The sequence below is a fragment of the Bombus fervidus genome, chromosome 14, assembly GCF_041682495.2.
Source record: "Bombus fervidus isolate BK054 chromosome 14, iyBomFerv1, whole genome shotgun sequence".
NCBI lineage: Eukaryota > Metazoa > Arthropoda > Insecta > Hymenoptera > Apidae > Bombus > Bombus fervidus.
In genome coordinates, this window is record NC_091530.1 from 6,950,566 (window position 1) to 6,972,825 (window position 22,260).

Consider the following 22,260-nt stretch of genomic DNA (forward strand, 5'->3'; position numbering starts at 1 on the left):
GCGCCTCCGTTTCCTCTTTCATGAGACTCCGCGTCCTTGTGATCGTGATGGTCGTTCGTGCTTCATCCGTAAGGCCTTTTTAGACGAGGGAGAGAAAGGACTGCTCGAAGCGAGAGAGGCTTCCTCTTCGCCGATCGTGTCCTTCTTTATCTGCACAAGAAACACCCCTTCCCCCTTTTTCTCTCTTTTATTTCGCGTTTCAAACACGCGAAAAGCGGGTCGTTTGAAAAAAAAAAGGTCTTCGTCTTGGTCGTTCTCTTTCTTCTTGCCGTTCTGCCCCTTTCCCCTTGGTCGTTTCTGCTCGAAACGAAAGCTTTCTCGTTAATATCCAGCGCCCTGGCTCTCTCGACCCCTCGAAAATCGTTCGTCATTTGTCGGGGGACGCGAAACGTTGTCTGTTCGTCGCGTGTCCTGAAAGCGTGCTCACCTCTCCGCGTGAATAGTCGATGGGGTTTCACGAGGCTATCGAATAACGGGGCTCGTCGAAGTACGTCAATGGGTTAAGGAGGAACTTAAAGCAACCCTTCTGCTTCGAGGAATAACCAGCCAACGCTCCGACGCGTCTTTTCATCGTAATTCTTATTCCAGTCAAAGAGAAACATTCGACGAATCAACGAGTGCACCTGTTCCACTCGTTTGAGTGCACGCAAAGCCAAGGATTTGCACGGAGGAACGAGTGGCCGTGCAAAGAAGTCAAAGGTGGAAGGAAAGACGGTCGTTATTTAAGACTGTGAGTCGGCGAAAGGTCACGGAACACGGGTGAAACGAAGCGTTCCTTGAACAGTAGTCGAGTCTTCTTGAGATATGAAAGAGAAGAGGATGCGTTGCCGCGAGAATTGGGTGCGGCTACAATATTAATAGGCGTCGATTCGAAAAGAGGTTGCTGCCGCCCAGTTCGATTCGACTAATCAACGCTGATTGATCGCGTGGAACTGCGAAGAAAGAAAACGAGTTGCTGTTTTGAAAATAGCCAGGACACGCTTTTATGTTTGATATATCTGATCGATTTCACTGTCTGCTTCAGATCTTATATCAGTGAGACGGAGTGTGACGACATGGACAACATGTGGAGATGATCGAATGCGAATGAAGAGAGAGAGAGAGAGAGTTAGGCCTCTTAACCCTTTCAAGACTCAATCCCAATTTAGATTGCGAGGAAAATATCCTCTTATTAATTATTTATTATTGAAACAGATATTCTTTCGCGTTCCTGCGTTATAATATGAAATTTAAAGTCAGTTCTCACCCAAGACAAATACGTTTATCGTTTAATTAGTGGATAACCCCTTGAAGTACAACTTAGCATTAAAACAGAAGGCGTGAAAGGAAGTTGGCTAGAAACAGGATCAACTATTTCCAACGACAAGGATATTAAGAAACTGGAACGCAGCAAGAACGTTTGAAGAAACTGAAACTCCTGCAGGATATTAAGAGATATTTTGGAGAACTTTCTGTCGTCAGATCGAGCAAGAGATCTATACGTAAATTAAGGCGTAAATTAAGCGACAAAGAATTCGCAGCGGCGATGCTTTCGCACCGCGCATTCTTTAAACCGCGATGGGCAAATGAAATCTCGATGAGGTTGGTCTCGATTGAAATATCTCGAGAAGAATGCTCGGATTTTCTCCAATAACGGCCACCGTCGACGGTGATAAATTTCACGAAACAGCTGCTACGCGATCGTATCATTTTAAACCGCATCTATCATAAAAGAAAGAAATTGAAATTCCAAGTGAAAACGATCTAGCGAGTAAACGCATGGTCCGCTTCGATCCGTTTAAAAGGATCGGCGTTCGAGAACTGCGACGGAATTAGCCCGACTTTTCCCGATATTACGCCCTATCGACGGATTTTCAACCATCGACGCATTCCTGACCTGGATTAAGTTCCCATCCACTCGCGTTCAAACGATTCCCGCGATTCGACGAAAATAAACAAGCGTAGTAACCGAGTATCCAAAGAGGCAATCGCATCGTACGAGCCGTTTAAGAGGTGGAAACGAATCAGAGACATTCAGAGTAGTGGCCGCGTCGTCGGAAAGTGCATTCAACGATCTGTAGCATCTGTATTTCGTTATTTCTATCTCGTTAAATGTACGACTCGTCGTATAACGGTGGAAACAAAGAAAAAAAAAAAGAAGAAAAAAGAAAGACTTGGTCCTGTGTACATTGCGCGAACGAATCTGACGAGCCAACGTCACGCTAACACGCGTCTCGCTCGCATCAGCGAGATTCCACGCGACCCGGAATCCGCGTCAGTGCGTGTTTCTGGTGACGCTCGACAGCAAGAACAATGAATTCGTTGATCCGTCATCAGTGAGGTGGATCAATGACGAACGAGTTAGTCGGACGATTTTCATCTTCGTCGGTGGATCCGATTGGAAGTTATCATCGCGACAAGTAAGAACTTCATCGAAACAACGAGAATATTGGTCATCCTGGTCATCCTTCGTTTATCCTATTTCTTCCTTCTTCTTTCTTTTTCCTCGACAGCGAATCGTTTTCACGCGGTGCATCGTTTCTCGTCGAATGACTGATAATTAATCTTTCGTCGCGCCGAGGCCAGAGGAAATTGAATCAAGATCGAACAAAGGTTCTTCATATTCGTCGTTTCTTTTCCTTTTTTCTCTTCCAGTTCTTTTCATTGGTTCCTTTTCTTTTTTTTCTTTTTTTCGTAGATAGACAGGGAGAGAGAGCATTGGTTGCGGAGGATCGTCACGGTTGATCGCGATGTTACGAAGCTGCGTCGCGATAAAATCGATTCCCCCGGAGCGTGCGAAAAAATATCCGGATGGGATCGGAATTTTGAAAGCCGTCCGAGCAGGAGGACGTTTATAAATAAACGGAACGCGTCGGTTTTGCTGCGCAAACCGTGAGGAACTTCGCGTTCCAACGTCGCTTTCCTATAAAATCTATCAAACGTGGCTGGTCATTTCTTGGCATCTAGGAAATATGCTTGAATAATATATGCATACATCTACATACGTATGTGTAGAACGAGGAAGGGATACCAATAAGGAGATACTAATATAGATTGTCCTGTTTCGCGATGACACGCTTCCAATTCACCGTCCATTAACGCGTATCGTTGCTCCGCGCCTGTTCCTACGAGCAGAAGATACCTCCAATTTACGCTTCACGAGTGACGAGGCAAAACGCTGTACGGATATGAGTCAGCCTGATTACTTCTATACCGAGTGATTCTTTATTTTCTAATCATTGATCGTTCAATTGAGTGCAATTGAAGAAGTGCAATGTAACTAGAAACTCGTTTCATTCACTAAATATCATAAGGATTATAAAAAGAAGAAGAAGCAGGTATATGCATTTTTATAGCATTAAATTTCCCATAAATGCATAGCAATTCATAATTTGATAGTCAGACTGATTACTGTTTCCGGTAGTGCTGAAATAGATGGCCTTATTTTTGTTTTTTTATTTCATATTTCATGAACGCAGTTGAGGAGATGGGACATAAGTGGAAACTCCTTTCACTAATTAAATATTAGAAGAGTTGTAAGAAGAAGCAGGTATATGCATTTCTATAGCATTAAATTTCCCATAAATGCGTGGCAATTCATAATTTGATAGTCAGACCGATTACTCTTTCTAGGAATGCTGGAATGGATGGCCTTATTTTTGTTTTTTTATTTCATTTTTCATGAATGCAATTGACGAGATGGAACATAAGTGGAAACCCCTTTCGCTAGTTAAATATTATAAAAATTATGAGCAGAAGCAGGTATACGCATTTTTATAGCATTAAATTTCCCATAAATGCATAGCAATCCATAACTTGATAGTCAGGCTGATTACTCTTTCTAGGAGTACTGGAATACATGGATCTACTTCATATTTTATGAATGCAATTGAACAAATGGAACATAAGTACAGATTCGTTTTACACGCTGTATACTACAAAGAGTACTATGTCTTGGATAGTTTACATTGTTTAGCATATTTTTGCAACTTTAAATTCCCCATAAATGCGTGAAAAATGCAAATAAATGCAACGACGGTGATTCTTACTTTTATTAAACTGTGGATATTTAAACGTTTAGAGAGAATTTAAATGTGCAAGAATTCGCAAAATGTACAGCGATGAGTTAAAATATCTAAATAGAATTTATAATAATATTTCAAGCGTAAAATAAATTCCAACCCAGGTTTCGTTTTTTTAATTGCATTCATGAGATATTATGTGTTCGCATGAACAATCGCAGTCTAATCATTGCGACGGAAACTTGTCTCAAATACCATTCCTACTGTAACCAAAATTTTGTCTGACCCATGAATCACACGGAAGATCACGTTCCCTTGAAAGATCAGATTAAACAAGACTCTACTTTCTCTTTCTCAAAGGTGCATTTCTCTTCTGATCCATGATCTACGATCGTAATCCACAAGGTGGCATTTTTTCTTCTCTCTGTCGTCGTAGAACTGGGTTGTTGAATGTTTAAACGCGCTATTAACGATCGGGTCGATGATAGAAATCGGAGAATTTACAGTAGGACCCCGTATAACGTGGTGCATCTTCTTTTATAAGTATCAGAGAACTTGCAGAAAGTGAGAGTATCTTCTTGAATAATTAGTACACTGCTTAAGAGTTATTGTTAGACTTGGCATTTTTACAAATCTATAGTCTAAAAGATTCAACCTAAATAGAAAGTTGTTCTATATTTACTAAATATTATAACGAATGCTATATTTTGCGCTTATTTACAGTGGTTGACAAAAGGAAGTTTTAAAGGCCGAGCAGTAGAAATAAACACCACAATATTAGAGAAACAAGTTATAATCGACTTATAACTAGAAGGAAATATAAGGGTACGTCCAAACACTATTTTGCCAGCCATAGAAATCCACGATCTACTCCGAACAAAGCCAATGAAATTTGCAAATGTTTGCTGTAACACGCGTAACATATTCGTAAAAGGTATCCACAAGAGTTTCGATAGTGTCGCGAGCCTGTGTATCGTAATGTATGTGCTGTAATGTAACCGGAGTGAATCTCTCGAGTTATAGGGTTGTATTATTGTCGTTGATGCGTTTCGAAGAAAATGAGGGAGGAAGAGTTGGTGTAATAACCGATAGGAGAAAAATCGATGGGAAGTAGGACGGAATGGGAGAACGGAGACGTTCTTGTACAATATACCGGGGTTAAAGGTGAGGAAGCTAACGGGCGGCGAAACGACGAAGACCCCAGCGTTCGCCGTTTCATTATTCATCGGGCGCGGTTGTTCGTTTGGCTAGGTGGAACGATTATCGGTTATCGGCGGCTGGACTGCTCCTTTCCACTTTATAAAAGAAGGAAGGAAATCGTGTGTCTGTCCGCGATATAGCTACGTGCACCTAACTAACGCCGTGTGTAACCGCTAACAAGGCTCTTCTATTTATAGCCGCGGCGTAACGTCGCTTCGAGAGCCGCTCGAGCTCTCTGTTTTCCGATTTTCTCCGCAGCCACGACCTCGCTGGAACTGCACACGTCCGTAGATCCGAGAATAGAGCCGTCTAGTCTCTCTAGATGGAACGAATCTGGTCTGATAACGCCGCTGCTGTGTCCCTTCTTGCCGTCTACTTATCATCCCCTATTTGTCATACGGACAACCGCAGAGACGGTTATAGAGGAGATTCGTTAGAGGATGTGTCGCGAGGAACGTATAGAATGTTAACGACGGGTCCTTTTCAAACAGCGAATTGCCGGAGAGAAAGATTCTTCGTGAAGCTATGGTAGTATTTCAGTAACTAGTCATAGATTGACTCCTCATTCGGTGTATTAGGCATTGGAACTTAATTGCGCATTTTTATGCACTTGCATGGGAAATGTAAAAGTGCAACAATGTGGATAATGCACACAAAATGCAAGAATATAAAGAATAAGTAAAGTAGTTATCGGTGAAGTATCGCATTATTTTCTTTAGTGGGTTAAATCCTAGTAAAGTTAATAAAAATTTCATGAAAATTTGTGGCCTAATTCGTGGTTAACGTTTCTTAGAAAATTCTGACAAATTTTTCTTCGTTTGATATTTTACAGTTGCATAAGATATCGCTATGATGCTCGACTCTACGTTTACTGCAGCATATCAGAATTTATGTCCTTACTTTTGAAAATGGAAACTATAATTGGAAGTATTCCACTGGATATCGATGGTTTAAGATCTAACGTGGAATGTAACTCTGACGTTGTTGTTCAAGGTATAAACCCGAGTAGTTCCACTTTACACTCGAATCGAGTGCAGTTTTAGTACATACCCGGCCAATAGTGGTGAGCTATTGCTTGAAACCGGCGTTATCAGGAAATGCAGACCGAAGCACCAACAAAATCGTCTCGATGTTCGTCTGAATGGCTATTAGACCTATCTTAGTTCCTTCTCCTCTCTCACTCCTCGTCAAGCTTGATCTTCCTTTAAGATAGATAGGACTTTTCAACTATTGGCACTATTCCATGATCTTGCAACCACTCCATACACATTAACTATCCTTCGTGTATGTACTTTTCTCAGTGTCGTTGACCTTTTGACAATGTGGCAAGATAAATATGACAAGATAAGAATGTAGAATGAACTACTCTCAGAAAAATAATTATCTTTCCGACTTCAAAGTTTTCTGCGTCTCTGGTATTGGAGATCTAATCGGTAAAAGTGAAATATTAAAATATTGTAGTTGAAAAAGTATTAAAATATTTGAATATTTCTGAAATAATTTATATATAATACGATACGTTGGAAGTAATGCAAAATCATTGTATTATTACTCTAGTATTATAGAATAATATAACATATATTTGTATTTACTTTTAGAAGGTAAATTATTTAAAAACATATATACAATATCTTTAACAATATTTTTTCATAATCATTTAAGTCTTCAAAGACTTCACAGTTTCGGTATTCAAAAAATACTGACAATATATTTTATCTATATTCTAGATTCGAGAGGATCTCTTAGTACGACGATCAGTACGACAAGAGCTTAAGAAGCTCAAATATTCACGATAATACCGATCATCTGAACGCTCCTTAAGAATTTAAAAAATTAAGTCCCGTGCTAGCTTCAAACACAACGAAAAATCAGAGTGTTCTTGCCGAAGTACGATAGACTGGATGATTTCCCTGCAAAAAAAAAAAAAGGAGAGAAACGTAGAACTAGAGTTGAATAGGGAACACAAAGGGAGTTCTACCTGGTCTAGACAAATGTAACTGAAAAACGAACGCCACAGACCGTGAGGTAATTCCTTTGAACTTGTCCGTCAAAAAAACAGCCTCCGCAAACACGGTCGGCTCGGTCACGTTTTCGAACTCGATCCCAGATCGGTGTGTGTACTCCCGTCTCCGAGACAAACGGAGCACGAAATTGCGTTCGAGAGGTCCAAAGGATAGGCTGAACGAGCCGACACTCGTTTCAGTAGTAGAGGTCGGCGCTGGTTAGACACGCGTCTGATGATTCACTTGTTTCACTGCATGCTGAAGGAAATTTTATTATAAGTTCAGGCCCTAGCTGAATTAAAAAGTTTCCATTAATATCTTAGAGCGATGTTTGGTTATTGGCATGTGAAATGTGGACATGAAGACGAATAGGCAGAGAAATTTAATATAGTTTTAGACTTTTAGACGATTTGACCAGTTTTTGTTACTATTTTCTAAGAAAGGAAGGTTCTAAGGTCTGTTTAGATGTTAAACACGCGGTAGTTGGACGATTAGGAAAGGATAGGAAAAATTAGTCTTTCCTTTTGGGTTTGTTTGGCTGGACATTGAAAGAAATTGTATGTAGCTTTAGAATTTAAATGATTCGAAAAGCTTCTGTTACTATTTTGGAAGGTTTCAAGGCATATTTACTTGTTATGCATACATGGTATGTGAAATATTTGAGGAAAAATAGGGAAAATTGGAGAAGGTTTGAGTATCATTTGTTTCAGTGAATGCTGAAAGAAATTTTAATTTAAAAGCTTGCGTTACTATTTTGCAGGGTTTCAAGGTATGTTTAATTATTGATGTGTAAGTATACGGTACTTGGAAAATTTAACGAAAACCGAGGAAAATTAGATGCAGGCTTGAGCGATAACGAGACAAATATTTTACGCCTGTTTAAGCTTTGGATGATTTAAAAAGCTTCTGTTACTACCTTGTTCGAGGCACGTTTATTTGCCATAACATCATTTGTTTCACTGAATCTTGGAAAAACAGTAGCATAGGTTGAGACTTTCGATGATTTAAAAAGTTTCCTTTAGTGCTTTGTTGAAGTTACGATCATTTGGTATAACATCGTTTGTTTCACTGTGCGTTGAAAGAAATTTCATATAAGTCTAGACTTTAGGTGATTTAAAAAGTTTCTTTCGCCACTTTGGAAAGTTTTGTATCATATTTAGCTATTGGTATGTGACATTTGGAAAATGTGACGAAGAAAATAGTGTTACATGCGTGTCTGAGCGTCGTCTGTTTTACTGAATGTTGACAGAAATTTCATATACGTCTAGACTTTAGATGACTTAAAAGATTTCTGTTATTACTTTGCAAAGTTTCAGGGCATGTATAGTCATTGATATATGTAATTTTGGAAAATTTGGAACAACAGGGAAAATAGTGACAAAGTGGGCGTTGGTTAGACTCAATAATTAATTATACGTATAAATATATTGAATTTGCACATAATCCACTCGTATCGCAAAATTTTATTGCTTTCAGTTATATAATTCCAAACTCGTCGTATTTGCTCGAGTAACAAACAAACTCGGTTAATTATCAAAATTCAATCGAGAATGAATTATTGTAGTAGTCGTTTATAATTCAAGCGGTGATTATAGCAGAGGCAACGATAAATTATGGACGGCTTGGAAGGATGGAATGGAAGAACGAATGAAAACTTTGGTAAAATGGCTCGCCTTTGCTGGAATCCAGACGAAATCTATCGTAGTTCCGTTCGGCTTCCGGCCAAATTCTCCAACTTTAAGGATATTACTAGCCCGATAGCCGGATCGTCGTTCACCCTTTCCAACTTTTCTTCCTTATTTCGAGATCCCTTCCACACCAATTTCCCTCTCTGTTTTCCCTCTCGAACGTCATCGAATTTCCACTGGTGAAGATTGACTCGAGAGGAGACGAGAAATCGATCATATTCGACCGATGGAAGACAGACCAGAGGTTTGAGGAACTTGAACGAAAATTCCCAGAGCACAGTTGCCTGAAAAGCCGTATTTCTTAGCCAAAATCCAATATTTCAAGTTTAACATTTCAAAAAAGATTCGTTCTTTATCGTCTATACAAGGGTCGACATTGACCACGAGAGGAGAATGTTAAAAAGATGGCCATTGTTCGCACCTGCTTACTTGCTTATATTTAAAAGTGTCTCTGAAAGAGCGAGAAATGTTATCAGCATTTACGCGAAATGTGATGAAAAGTGACACCGGTCAAAATTACCAATGTGTAACCACTTAATCTTCGTTGGTTTCACCTACTGATCCATCTACGAAATAATTCTTTGGAAATTCTGCTGACAAATCAATCGAAGTTGCGAATGGAGCAAACGCGAAGCATCGCAAGATCGTTGCTACATGCGCGCAGCAACCCAAAACACGTTCATCAACTTTGCACCTGCATGCACATGCTATAAAGGTTGCCAACCCAGTATTACTTTCGACAATTAATACGCAGACAAACACTGAGCGCAATTCGTGACACTCAGCATATACATATATGGATACAAACTTGGCGAGCGTATTGTTGGCTATTGTTCTCACGTAGCAACAATCTGGTTGTACTTCGGATTTGCTCGATTTGAAACCAATTGATTTATCAGCAGAATTTCCGAGGAATTACTCGGTCGATATGGATGAATAATTATTGTTCCGTAAGCAGATGAGAATTTGAACTCGTCTCAGGTTATTTCTTTCTTTGTACCTACGGTAGGATCGTTTTTTAATATCTGTCTTTTATGAACAATATAGTTGTGTTTTCTTTTATAATTCGCAGAAATATCCAGTCACTCTAATCGATTTGTATATTGTGACAGTATCGTGGCTCCTACGGTAACGTAATCGCCACCCAAATTTAATTTACACGGCGATCAACGTGTCATCTCTGATGCGTTCTTTGTACCATTTTACACGCAATTCTGCTTCTTTTTATTGTTAGCAATTTTCTTAAGTTCGAGACAGACACAAAAGATCGTTGTCGATACGAATAATTTTCGATCTTAATATACAGGTATAGTGCACGGTATAGCACATTAGGGCTTCTCTTGAAAGTTTAAAAATTCTAGTAGGTATGCATAAAAAAAGCACGCCTCATAGATTTCAACGATCTTGAAATATATCGTCAAGATCAAGATTCGGAATAACTTTCTCCTATACATGTAACCGGCAATCGGTTTTTGTTGCTGAGATATTCACAAAAAATCTTCGATTAAATTTAGTTCCCGTTACGCTTCATTCCATTGCACATAAATGGCCGGATTTTTATATAGCCCAATCTAAACTTAACTCATCGGTGCTAATCATTTGTGCTATAAATAAAAGGCGATAAATGAATGGATTATAGGTTGGGGTTAGATGTTAGATTAATATCCGGCCAATAACGCTGGCATCACTTCATTTTTATTTTATGCGATTTTTTAAGTGCATCGTAGATTCGATTGCTACCATTCATCAATATTTATACATATATATTGCCAAACGTATCTTTATGTATAACTCAAAAACTAAGACTATCTGTGCGTATCTATCGGCTGTAATTATTAGTATGTACGTGATGGATAGACAGATAAAACACGGTACAACGTTTCATTATCGATAGATTCATTGAAAATCATCTCACGAGCATCGTCTGCCGTTCCACGATTCATTCGTTTTTCTTCTTCATTTACACGATATTGAGAACGATTATATCCCTCGTCGATAAGTTAGATCGAGGCTGGGGACCATATAAACAGTTAGCTGTTGCGACCCCTTTGAAAACTTTGAAAAGCGCGTATCTAAAATGTGCGGCAAAAAGTAAGCGACGACGAGTTTACTCGTGAAACGCAGAGTATGTTTGACTGTTATATTATAGAATTAAGTTGTAACGAAACGATTGTTTCATTTTTGAATTTTATTACCGACAGGGCTCGTTCTAACGCAAAATATTGCCATTTCTTCGTGTATACTCGTCAAAAACAGCTAACTGGATAAAGACGCTCGTCTACCCCAAGGTGATCCCCGTAACGGTAACATAAATTAAATTGTGGTGTTTCGCGAAGATCTTGGAAACTAAAATCGAGTGACAGTTATGTGAATAGGAAAAAGTTGTGAAGAACGTCGACCTCGACAACATATTTCAAGATCGTTGAAATCAATGAAGCGCGGCCTCTTTCGTATAATTATCAAGATCTTGCTGCCTGTTAAAAGGACTAAAACTGTGACACAAAGAACGAGGTCGGTAACAGGGTTCAAAAGGCGATCGAAACACGGAGAATACGTCACCTAATCATCGTGAAAGCTTAAGATCTAAACTTCTCACTTAAGTATAATAGATACTAGGAACGCGTAACGAGCGGAAGACAGGTTAGAGTGATGGTAATTTGACTCGAGAAGTTGCAAAAGGAGAGAAAAGAAAAACATAGGAAATAAGCAGACCAAAGAGAATTTTAGCGAACAGGAAAGGATGCATTAAGTAGGATAATTAATCGGTAGAGTCGGTCGGAGCCTGAATGGGAGAGAAAGAGAGTAAATGGTTCGAAGCGCATGAATAATATAACTTCGTAAATATAGTACAATAGTAGATATAGTAGGTGTCTGTAAATCAAGTGCAAGTCTCGGCTGTGAGTATAAGTATATTCTAGCGAATAAAACATATTGTAATACAATTTACAAACTAACATAGATTTCTTACTAATGAAATCATAACACATAAGGGAAAAGAGAGAATCTTAAAAAAGAGAATCTTACATTGGCCCGGAGATAACGGAGTCGGTTGTAAAGAGGACGACCTCTGGATACGACCGAACGATTGATTTACCAGAAGATTGGAAGAAGCAAAACAAGACACCGTGAAAGAGAACATCCACCAGCTCTTCGACTTTTCCATCCAGTTTCATCGTGATACTCCGCCGAGCTAATTTTCCACTCGTTCTCCGACAATGTTCTATAAAATGAGTTTTCTCCTTTCGATCTCGTTAGACGTATATATATGTACATACATTTGCCAGTCGTTATTCGTAGTCACGACTAAAGAGGAAAGATCTTGACATTTGACTTACACGTATTCTTCGAATATTTTATTCTCGATTTCATAGCGATTATCGATGAATTAAGATTGCTTATTAATTATTTATGGATCATTAAATATATTTCTTATCGAATACGACGTCATTCCTGTAAGGTTGACATTTTTTTCTCAACGAATTTAATTCATTGCAATGAAAATAGTGGCGCTAGATGTTCTATCGTTTTTGGAACTTGTCTAGTGTGACGATAATAGCGCTAATGAAACTTTAAAATGTTAGACTGCGGATGTTTACGCGTTTGCGAGAAATCTATAAATATAAAGATATAAAGGATACAATATAATATGGAAAAATGTATAAAATATCGAAGCACGTGTTATAATATTTAATAGGCGAAACAAATCTCTGTCTGGGTTCCATTTTTCTTTTTTAAGTATGTTAATAAAGACGTAAGAAGTGCTATAAGCGTATATGCGACATGACACAGATAACTTATTAGGGAAAAATGTCTACAAGCGTTGGAATACTTTCGTGAGCTTGTGTATATAGGGTCGTGAAAAAGATCCATAATTTAAAGGGTTATAGTACACACCGGGAGGAATAAAAAACGCCTAAATAAACATAGGTCCTAAAATCAAATCTTTCGATGAAAAAGCAACTTTTACTTTTTATCGGCGTTCGATATCCTAAGTTGGTCGCTTCCAATCGTATTGAACATAGAATTTACAACCATAAACCAATACCGTCTCAAGTTATATACGAATTTGAAAGATTTATTTTTCGATGTACAATTTCACGATTCTTCATTTTCTCACAGATATCATATCAAAATAATACGCTTTTCTCTACGTAATTCTCAAATTTTTGCTTATAATTTTAAATAATATATAACGCACTGAACTGTAAAAAAAGAAAGGTACGTTGCACCTCTTCTACGCTGTGTCTCAATGTATTAGAACAACTGCGAAACTTTAATTGAAATTTTAATTGAAATTTCTTAATTCTCAAACGAATTTTTTCAAATTAATACAACCTAGCCAGTGATGATGCGGAGGTGATCAGCCTTAATGATTGATTTTATGACCTACGTTGATTAGACGATTTTCTAATCCTCTCGGTGAACGCTCCAATTGCTGTAAGTTACAAAATCATTCCAAAGATTATTCCGTATATCGAGGCGGAAGAATGATGGTTGCAAAATCATTGGAGCGACGTAGTACAGGGTCGTGCGGTATGTATTTAACACGTTGAAGCATGAGATTCAGTCTGAGCCCCTCGAGACTTCGTTGCTAATTGGCTCAGCGTATCAACGACCTTTCTTACCCGCGAACTTCTTCTTGTCCCTAGCGTAGGTACGAGGAAAGAATAAGCTCGAAGCGGGCCAACTTTTTAATGGATTAACTCTCTACGAAGCTGCGGTTCGTTCCACCGACCCTACGATTTTGTTAATTAATTATCAGCTGAGAAACTCCTAATTGCCTTTTCTGTCGTTTTTATAGAATCGTTCGTTAACGCTTCCTCGTTATTCGACAAATCGACGCTTAACACAACTGCACGCGATTAAGGAAACAGAGACGAAACGAAGTACACGACATATTCCTGGAACTTATAAAGCACTTAGAATTCGGTTGCTGGAAATGTTGGCGAAAGTTCAAAGTTCGAATCAAAGTTCAAAAGTTCAATGTTTCAAATTTTCTACGAAAATTGCAGAGTCGTACGAAATTGCACCGTGTCGATCGGAAGATTACAGTGAAACTGCGTATCCGATGATTAGCTTCCGAGTGTTGCTGCTAGTTAATAGTTTCGCGTAACTGAAGAAATGGAGCGCAAATGAAAAGGAGGATGTTAACAAATGGCCACTTCTCCACCTGCTGGCGAACGAAAAATTCTTGCGGCATGTTTCAGCGCGTCTCTCAAGCAGCGAAAGACGTTATCAGTATTTATCATGCGATGGGAAAGTTGAAAGGAACGAGTGCAAAGACGAACAAATGGCTTAACACTAGAACTACTGATAGTTAACACGAAGCTATTTCTACCAAAACTAGTGAAAATGACTGGTCTTTAAAAAATACGTAATGATAGAATACTTTTATATTTGTCCATTTATTACTGTTAAGGTTATTGGATGTATATGAATACAAAGGAACGCGTGGATAAATTGTAAGGTAGAAAATATATATTTATTTTGAATATTAAAGTGTAAGTACAGAGTTTGGAATACAATATGAGCTGGTCCAGATCCGCACGCTAGCAGTGTTACCCTATGACTGAAAATCCCTGAAGCCAACGTTGCATGTGTACCGTTTATGGTTTGCCTTCGACGCAGTCTTTTGTCTATGCGCTGTCGACGGCTTCAGTGCTTGAGAAAACTACAGACCAGATGTAGAGTTTTCTTAGAAGCGACGACCACTTCAACAATTACTTTCTTACAGAAGCAATTCCATGTTACGTAGTACATTTTTAGTATTATTAACGACGATCCCTAAAATGATCCCTAAACGAGGGTTGGTACATTTATAAAATTGTAGAAACAGTCGTTTTCACCGGTGTGGTATTTCTAGCGTTAGCATCTAGCGATCTATCGATCGATTCGGAATTTTACTGATAACTGATATCGTCATATCGCATGATACGCAGTACAAATTTTAAGAACGTGCGGCAAGTTGTACGAAACGAGGAAACTGGTTGATTGGGGTTCGATAAACAGATTGCAGGACCCTTTTACACTTTGACAAGTACCAAGTATTTTTACTGCTATTGGTATAAGTAGCCTTGATACAAAATTATGTTCAGTTTGAATACATAAAAAACAAAATAAAATTCATTATATTATTCTTTTAGTTATCGTTGCGAAGGTCATTAGATCAAAAATATAGCACGAAGTAAGAATTTTAAAAGAAAATTGTAAAACCAATCAATTTGACTGGTGTGGTAGTTCTAGCGTTAATCTTCGTTTTCTTCAAATTCTTATCCATCTATGGAATAATAATTATTCATCCATATCGACCGAGTAATTCCTCGGAAATTCTGCTGATAAATCAATTGGTTTCAAATCGAGCAAATCCGAAGTACAACCAGATTGTTGCTACGTGAGAACAATAGCCAACAATACGCTCGCCAAGTTTGTATCCATATATGTATATGCTGAGTGTCACGAATTGTGCTCAGTGTTTGTCTGCGTATTAATTGTCGAAAGTAATACTGGGTTGGCAACCTTTATAGCATGTGCATGCAGGTGCAAAGTTGATGAACGTGTTTTGGGTTACTGCGCGCATGTAGCAACGATCTTGCGATGCTTCGCGTTTGCTCCATTCGCAACTTCGATTGATTTGTCAGCAGAATTTCCAAAGAATTATTTCGTAGATGGATCAGTAGGTGAAACCAACGAAGATTAAGTGGTTACACATTGGTAATTTTGACCGGTGTCACTTTTCATCACATTTCGCGTAAATGCCGATAACGTTCCTCGCTCCTTCAGAGACCCTTTTAAATATCCTGTGACGAGCTTTTTGTTCGCCAGCAAATGCGAAAAATGGCCTCTGTTTCGTTTGTACTGCGTATTGTAATGATGCTTTGCTTTTATCAATAAGCACGTGAAATATCAATTAAAAGAATATATAACTCATTACACTTGCATTAAATTGGAAATGTTTATGCATTTATGGAAAATTAATTTGTACTGAAACGTGCAGATTGCGCGCGACGTACAAAGATATGGAAAATATTAAAAGTAATATATTTGTTAATAATATCTTCAGGGTAAAGCGGATATTTGTTTAACTTTTGCTGCTTTAATCTCGGGTAATGTAAAAATGTGACTTTGCAGTAAATATTCGCTGTGTAATTAATTTTCGTAGTAGTCTGCTTGTTCTTAACATCTCGAATTACACGAGTTCGAATAAAGTTCCTTCCTTTGACAGACAACCGCTAAAGTTCATCGAGATGACTAGCATTCCATTTCAAAGGGAAGAACAGGAAAGAAATTACATACCGTCTTCGATTGGATTGTCCATTTCCATACTTCAGCCTTAAAATACCTTCGACTATTCGCTAACTTCTACCGATATCTTCGGCTCGTCTATTCGACCTGCTCGAATTCAAAGTTTATCGAAAGGTGGAACAAAGGGTCGAATAAACCAAAGTTGCCAACGGTGAAACGCGTTTCAGCGAAGTCGTGCGTTTTAATTAAAGTTCGAGAAACGAGAACACGGTAGCCCACAGACGAAATTCGGTATCGGTAGAATTATTTAGAAAAGATATTCGATAATTGAACGAAAACAACGATTTATTATCTTCTTCGAATAATCTGCTACTATTAAGTTCTGTTTGTTCGCAGATTAAATATTTCTAGCGAGTTATTAATTTTTTAACTACCAAGATAAGTGTATAACGTGAATTAATTTTCTATCGAATTTACGTACTTCGAGTGACATTGTACAAGTTTGAAACGGAACGTTTCCAGGTTCCATTATTTTTTCAAGCTGCTCGCAAGGTGGGGAAACGAACAATTGCAAAACCAACGTTTGACCTTTGTCTGTTCTTTCCGCTAACATTGTGTGCTTAGAAAATAATCTTTTTTCTAAAAACAATACTCCGAAATAGAGTTTTACTTTTCGCGAAAATCTTGTTCGGACTGTTATTTTCGAAATACACGTGCAGTAGTTTCGAAAATGAAGAAACGCCAGAAATAGGATATTCGTGACAATAATCCGAGTGAAACATTTAGAGAAACACGAGTTTATCGCTTATCTTGCACCGCGCCTATTTACATCGCGACAATCCAAAAGCGTCTTTGCAAAGTAATGGAAATCGAACAGTTGGATCCAGTTGTGCTAGTTGTTGCCTCGCTAAACAGAATTCAGTTCGTACATCAAACGTGAGACTTCAATTATCTCGAAACGAAATATACACAAATATATATCTAACTTGAGCTAATACTTTTTTAATCATCGATCGGCGTATCTTATCTAACTACGATAATTCATTTCCTATTTTTCCAATTACTTTCAACACACCAAAATTCGCTATCGCGGCAGTAAATTACGTTCAATGATTAATTTGGGTACTTAGGGACCCGAGACACGAAATTTCGACTTTGGCCCCAGCATACCGAGGAAAATTCCAGTACTGGCTTGTTCGTAGTCGCTGCTAGTTGGTGTACATTTTCGCGGCTCGCGCCCGACAACTTGTTGACGCTTGATCGTTTCAAGGGGAAACCTGGTTCTCCGCAAGGTTCGCAGATTGCTCGGTTTTCGTGACTCGATTGTCTCCTATTTCTCTCTCTTTCTCTCTGTCTCTCTTTCACGCAGATTCACTTTGGTCCGTCCTCTCGTAAACCTATATAAAGCTTGGAAAATATTCGAAGGACGACGCTTTTCCGTGGCTTTCACGACGCCGCAGAGAACGAGGTAATAAGGTCGCGTAAAAAACATTTAGAGATCGTTCGATGGAAAATTGGAGCTGCGGTGCTCGAACACCGGTGACGTATGACAAGTGGCCCTCAATGTCAGCACATCCTGCACGCTGCGAGCTTTGGTTAATCGATTCGTCCTTCGCTTAAACGTTCTAACGTCGGCTCTGATTAACTTCTTCAATGCTGCTGATCCCTCCCAACGTTCGTGACTAGGAAAATTACCAGTGAATTTTACGTCCTATAATGTTTCTGCCGTTTCTATTCCCACACTCTGCCATTTTGCATTCTTCGTTTTTCAGATTTTCGCGTAGAAAGTGACAAACCATTTTTGCGAGAATATTCTTTGCATGATTGTTAAAGTTATTGGATGTATGTGAATACAAAGGAACGCGTGGATAAATTGTAAGGTAGAAAATATATATTTATTTTGAATATTAAAGTGTAAGTACAGAGTTTGGAATACAATATGAGCTGGTCCAGATCCGCACGCTAACAGTGTTACCCTGTGACTGAAAAACCCTGAAGCCAACGTCGCATGTGTACCGTTTATGGCTTGTCTTCGACGCAGTCTTTTGTCTTCAGTGCTTGGGAAAGCTAAAGGTCAGATGTAGAGTTTTCTTAGAAGTGGCGACCACTTTAACAATGATAATAATCAAAGTTTCTGTAAAACCAGTGATCCGCCACTGATTCGTGATTCAGTGAGTTCTTGGTGAATCTTATGCTTCTATTCTCGTACTTTTTGGTGTTTTACGTTCTGTTTCACACTTTCTCCTTTTCTTCATCCACAAAACCGAACGACTGTTTTGGAAGCACTGTTTTTAAGAAGAGATTATTTAGCGAACATTTTAACGAAGATAGTATCGTTTTTGATCGAGCTTTATCATTTTGACGCACGTAGGTGGTACATGTCTGATTTTTATCGAATAGTTATACGAAATTAACACGTTGATCGCTGGTTGTTGCTGGTGACAACCGATGCCATGTTGACGTGTCGCGTAAATGGTTTTCGTACTGCGTCAAGAGGATCGACGAGTTTAAACAACGAAATTCCAGTGCCAACGATACGCCACGCAGTTTTGCTTCCACAGTCGACGTGTTAATCTTGCCACGTTGTTAGTCGTAATTATACAATGCTTTCAAAGCTTCTATCCCTATTCCACAATGTTCGTTCGTTCGATTTTTCTATTTTCGAAAATCCACGCTATTTGTAGATACAGAACTGCCATTCTTAATTCTTTTCGCTGGTATTTGGAAATGTCAACGTTTGGAACGATCTCTGGAAGCGAGAGTAGTGCGGAGACAGGAAATTTCGAGGAATTTCCTCCTCGAAAATTCGACTAATCTCGCTATCAATTTTTAAAAACGATCAAAAATGCGCGAGGAAGATGACCTTCCTTGCACATGTTTGCTTTAGAAGCTTGACCGATAATCGAGCAGTCGTGAATCATTTTAACACTTTACCGACCGGCATTTCAGGTGCAGATTCCCCCTGGCGCCAGCTCTGTTTCGGTTTAGACTCTCCAATACCATTCTTTTCTTTCATCGCAAACAGTAAGTTTTTCAAATTGGTATAAAACTGTGGGAGCTTACAAAGCAACGCAACTTAGTACTAAACTAAAACTAAACTAAAACTTAGTACTAAATAACAAATTACTGCTCAAATAATGAGAAAGATTGTCGGTGACAAAAAGCTGATTAATATGCTATAAGTCGGTAAGCGTCGGCGACAAGAAACCGATTAAATCGGCTATCAGTCGGTAAAGTGTTAACAGTCGAACAGAGGTGTCTGTGTCTGTCGAGGCCTCTGCTCTGAACGTTAAAATAATAAAACAAACAAGGACACATGGAAGAAGGAAATAATTTTTCTCGCGCATAAGAAATAATATTAAGCACAGGTTGAAATGTGATATTTTTCAAAACGGTGTGCACAGGAAGAAACAACGTTTCCCTACGTTAGTTCGCTATTTTCCAAAAATGGATCATTTTCATTCGTAACGTTATGTGTTGGAAAAGGTTGTATTAGGTTGTCCCAAAAGTGTCTTTCGTTATCGCACGCAGCTGCTTTATCTGGCAATGTTTATAGTTTGTACAATGAAACGTTTCTACTCTGATATAAAATATTTCAAGTAAAATATTTCTAACCTGTCAAATGTTGTGGTCTTTACCTTCGGTCGTTCTCCAGCTGTCGTAGGATACGTTTCGTTTGCAACTGTTTCGTTTTGCACTTGCAAGACAACAAATTATTGCGCGTCTGTCATTTTCTTACAAAACTAAAGAAACTTTTGGGACAACGTAATACGTGGATATACGTTGGGGTTCGAACTGGACACTGAGCTCCGCCTATCGGCTTTCCGAGTGTTCATCGGCTCTTCAGCTAATTGAGAATAATTTAGCACGATTTGTTACGTTCGATCTGTAGCAGCGGAACAGTGCACACTGCATAGAATGTACATAGAAATGATCGTAGAGTCGATGAATTACGACGACTGATTTTTCAGGAGAAAGTTGGCAAACTCGGAAGCGGGAGAAATGGGACGCGAGCAGATAGACTAAAATAAAGGATGTTTTGCAGCATCATCGAGGGCTGAGCTATCGAAAAATATGGCGTCAGGAATACCGAGCGTACATCAGAGGAAGCTTGGACCAGCGCCGATAGCATCCTTCGAAGACCTGTCCGACGAGGTGGAAAACGTGAGTCCTTCCCTGTGTCCTCCCTGAGTCTCCTCTCTAAGTCGGCTCTTATTCGAGCGGGGATACCGCTCGAAGGTCCGTGTGTGTAAAATCGTGGAAGATCTCGTCGATCGCGGGATTAACGTGCGTGCGCGTCTCCCCCGTCGAAAGAAAGTCCGAAGCTCCGTTTGTCCCCGGAAGCCCGTAGGTGTGCGACACATCTGTGCGTGTCGTGTCCACCAACCATCTACCAATCAGCCAACCAACCAACCACTCAACCACACCCCAGTGACTGTGACTCGACGACAAAACCAGCCTTACGAATTTGAATGCAGGGGGAACCGGCTGCGCGAATGCCAGGCATCGTCGAGGTCACCACGCCGGCAACGCCTGGTAGTTCGCTTAAGACACCCAGCACGCCGAGAATTGACATCAGCAGGGCGAGCAGTTCCTCCCACCATGAGGACAGTAACTCCAGGGACTCTACACCCGAGAGGGAACTCCTCGCAGGTATTACATTCTTTTTCTTTTAACGTAGTGCAATGTCGAGACGCAACGGTAAAATCAAAATTGTAAACCGAGGTTTCTGGATGATCGACTGATGCTAAAGATCATGCTGTGGTTACAGCGGATACGTATTCGCAGAAGTACGGACGTTTTGGCAAAGTCGATGCATCGACGTAATCGAATATCTGGGCGACAGAACAAGTAGCATGTTGCGCCTCTGAATTGAGTTTACTTTTTTCAAGAAAATTCTCGGTTTACGTGTTTCTAAGTCGTTTAGCTTTTGACGCGGTAGTGCAAACATCACATTAAGATCGTATCTTATTGCCAGATGTTCGCAACCTTCGATTCGTTCTCCTTTAAGGTTGGAAAAGTGTGACTTAGATTCTGGCACCGGGCTTTGGGTAATTGTACAGATTGTTCTAAATGTATGCTTCGCAGCTTTCGCCTGTGAATGAAAATTCATCGGAACGCTAGTTTGTCCGAATACTCGACCGGTATAACCGTGGCCTAATATCCAACGAAAGAATGCTCGCGTGTCTAACCAGCGCCGACTTCATCCACTTTAGCCATGGCCTTAAGGCTCGTACAGACACGTCCAGCAATTTAGTCTATCGACGAGTAGCTGCTGACTACGAGATGGTTTAGCGGATAGAGAGCGTCCGGAATTAGTAGAGTTGAGTTACAGGTTTAATTGGATGGTAATGGTGTGGGAACCCTACCTTGCCAGAAAAATCTAATCAAATGGATCTACTCGACTAAACCGTTTTATTAAACAAGTCCACTAGATTTTAGTACCCACACACGGTAAGTTATTTAATTGCTCGTCACTCTATTAGATTACCGACTAGATTACTGAACGTGTTTGTATGAATGTAAGCGTTAATACAGGAAACAATAGTCCGGAAATCTCGGGTACACGCACCCCTTAAAGTAGCGAACCATGGCTGCACCGCTGCGTCATTTCGAGTCTTCTAGCCAAAGCCCATCGCGTATGTACAAACGGACATATAATCGCAGGGGCTGATCGACTGTGTCAACGAAAATGCAGCTAAAATGAATACATTCGATGATCGCTACTTTGTCATTATACGTACATTGCTTTCTACTTAACTCTACTACGTTCTTTACATTGTTTCTGATCCAATTATTTTTCTCTGACATCGAAGAAACGCTCCAGCTTAAACAAAATACGAAGAAAGATGTTGTTGATGATTTCTTGATAGAATTTCCTATTAAAATTCTTCTTGAAACGTTATATCTATCTTCTGTTTGCTAAAATGAGGTCAAGATCGAAATATACAAATTTCAGAATCGTCATTGTAAAATAACACACGAAGAAAGACCTCGATTAAATCTAAAAAAAAAAATTACAAATGTGATCACCGGTAGTTTCTATGTTCTCACTGCGTCTAAATTTACGTTTACAAATTGTGTTTCACAAAGGTGAAGGGGTCGCATGAGTGTATCCCTCGACTC

General features: G+C 39.3%; 1 protein-coding gene across 7 annotated transcripts in view; it reads left to right on the top strand.

Annotated features, from left to right (window-relative positions):
* Positions 1–22,260, top strand: part of LOC139994440 (uncharacterized) — a 47,974-nt gene that overhangs the window by 1,594 nt on the left and 24,120 nt on the right. For 4 of the 7 annotated variants that reach the window (XM_072017077.1, XM_072017070.1, XM_072017076.1 and 1 more), the window contains exons 3-4: positions 20,180–20,298; positions 20,613–20,787. In XM_072017077.1, the coding sequence (XP_071873178.1) occupies positions 20,209–20,298; positions 20,613–20,787 (265 nt within the window). In that variant the 5' untranslated portion in view covers positions 20,180–20,208. Of the gene's footprint in view, positions 1–1,528; positions 2,400–3,458; positions 3,530–3,612; positions 3,742–17,298; positions 17,603–20,179; positions 20,299–20,612; positions 20,788–22,260 lie in introns of those variants that run through there. The other 3 variants (XM_072017072.1, XM_072017074.1, XM_072017071.1) reach the window with 3 other exon arrangements.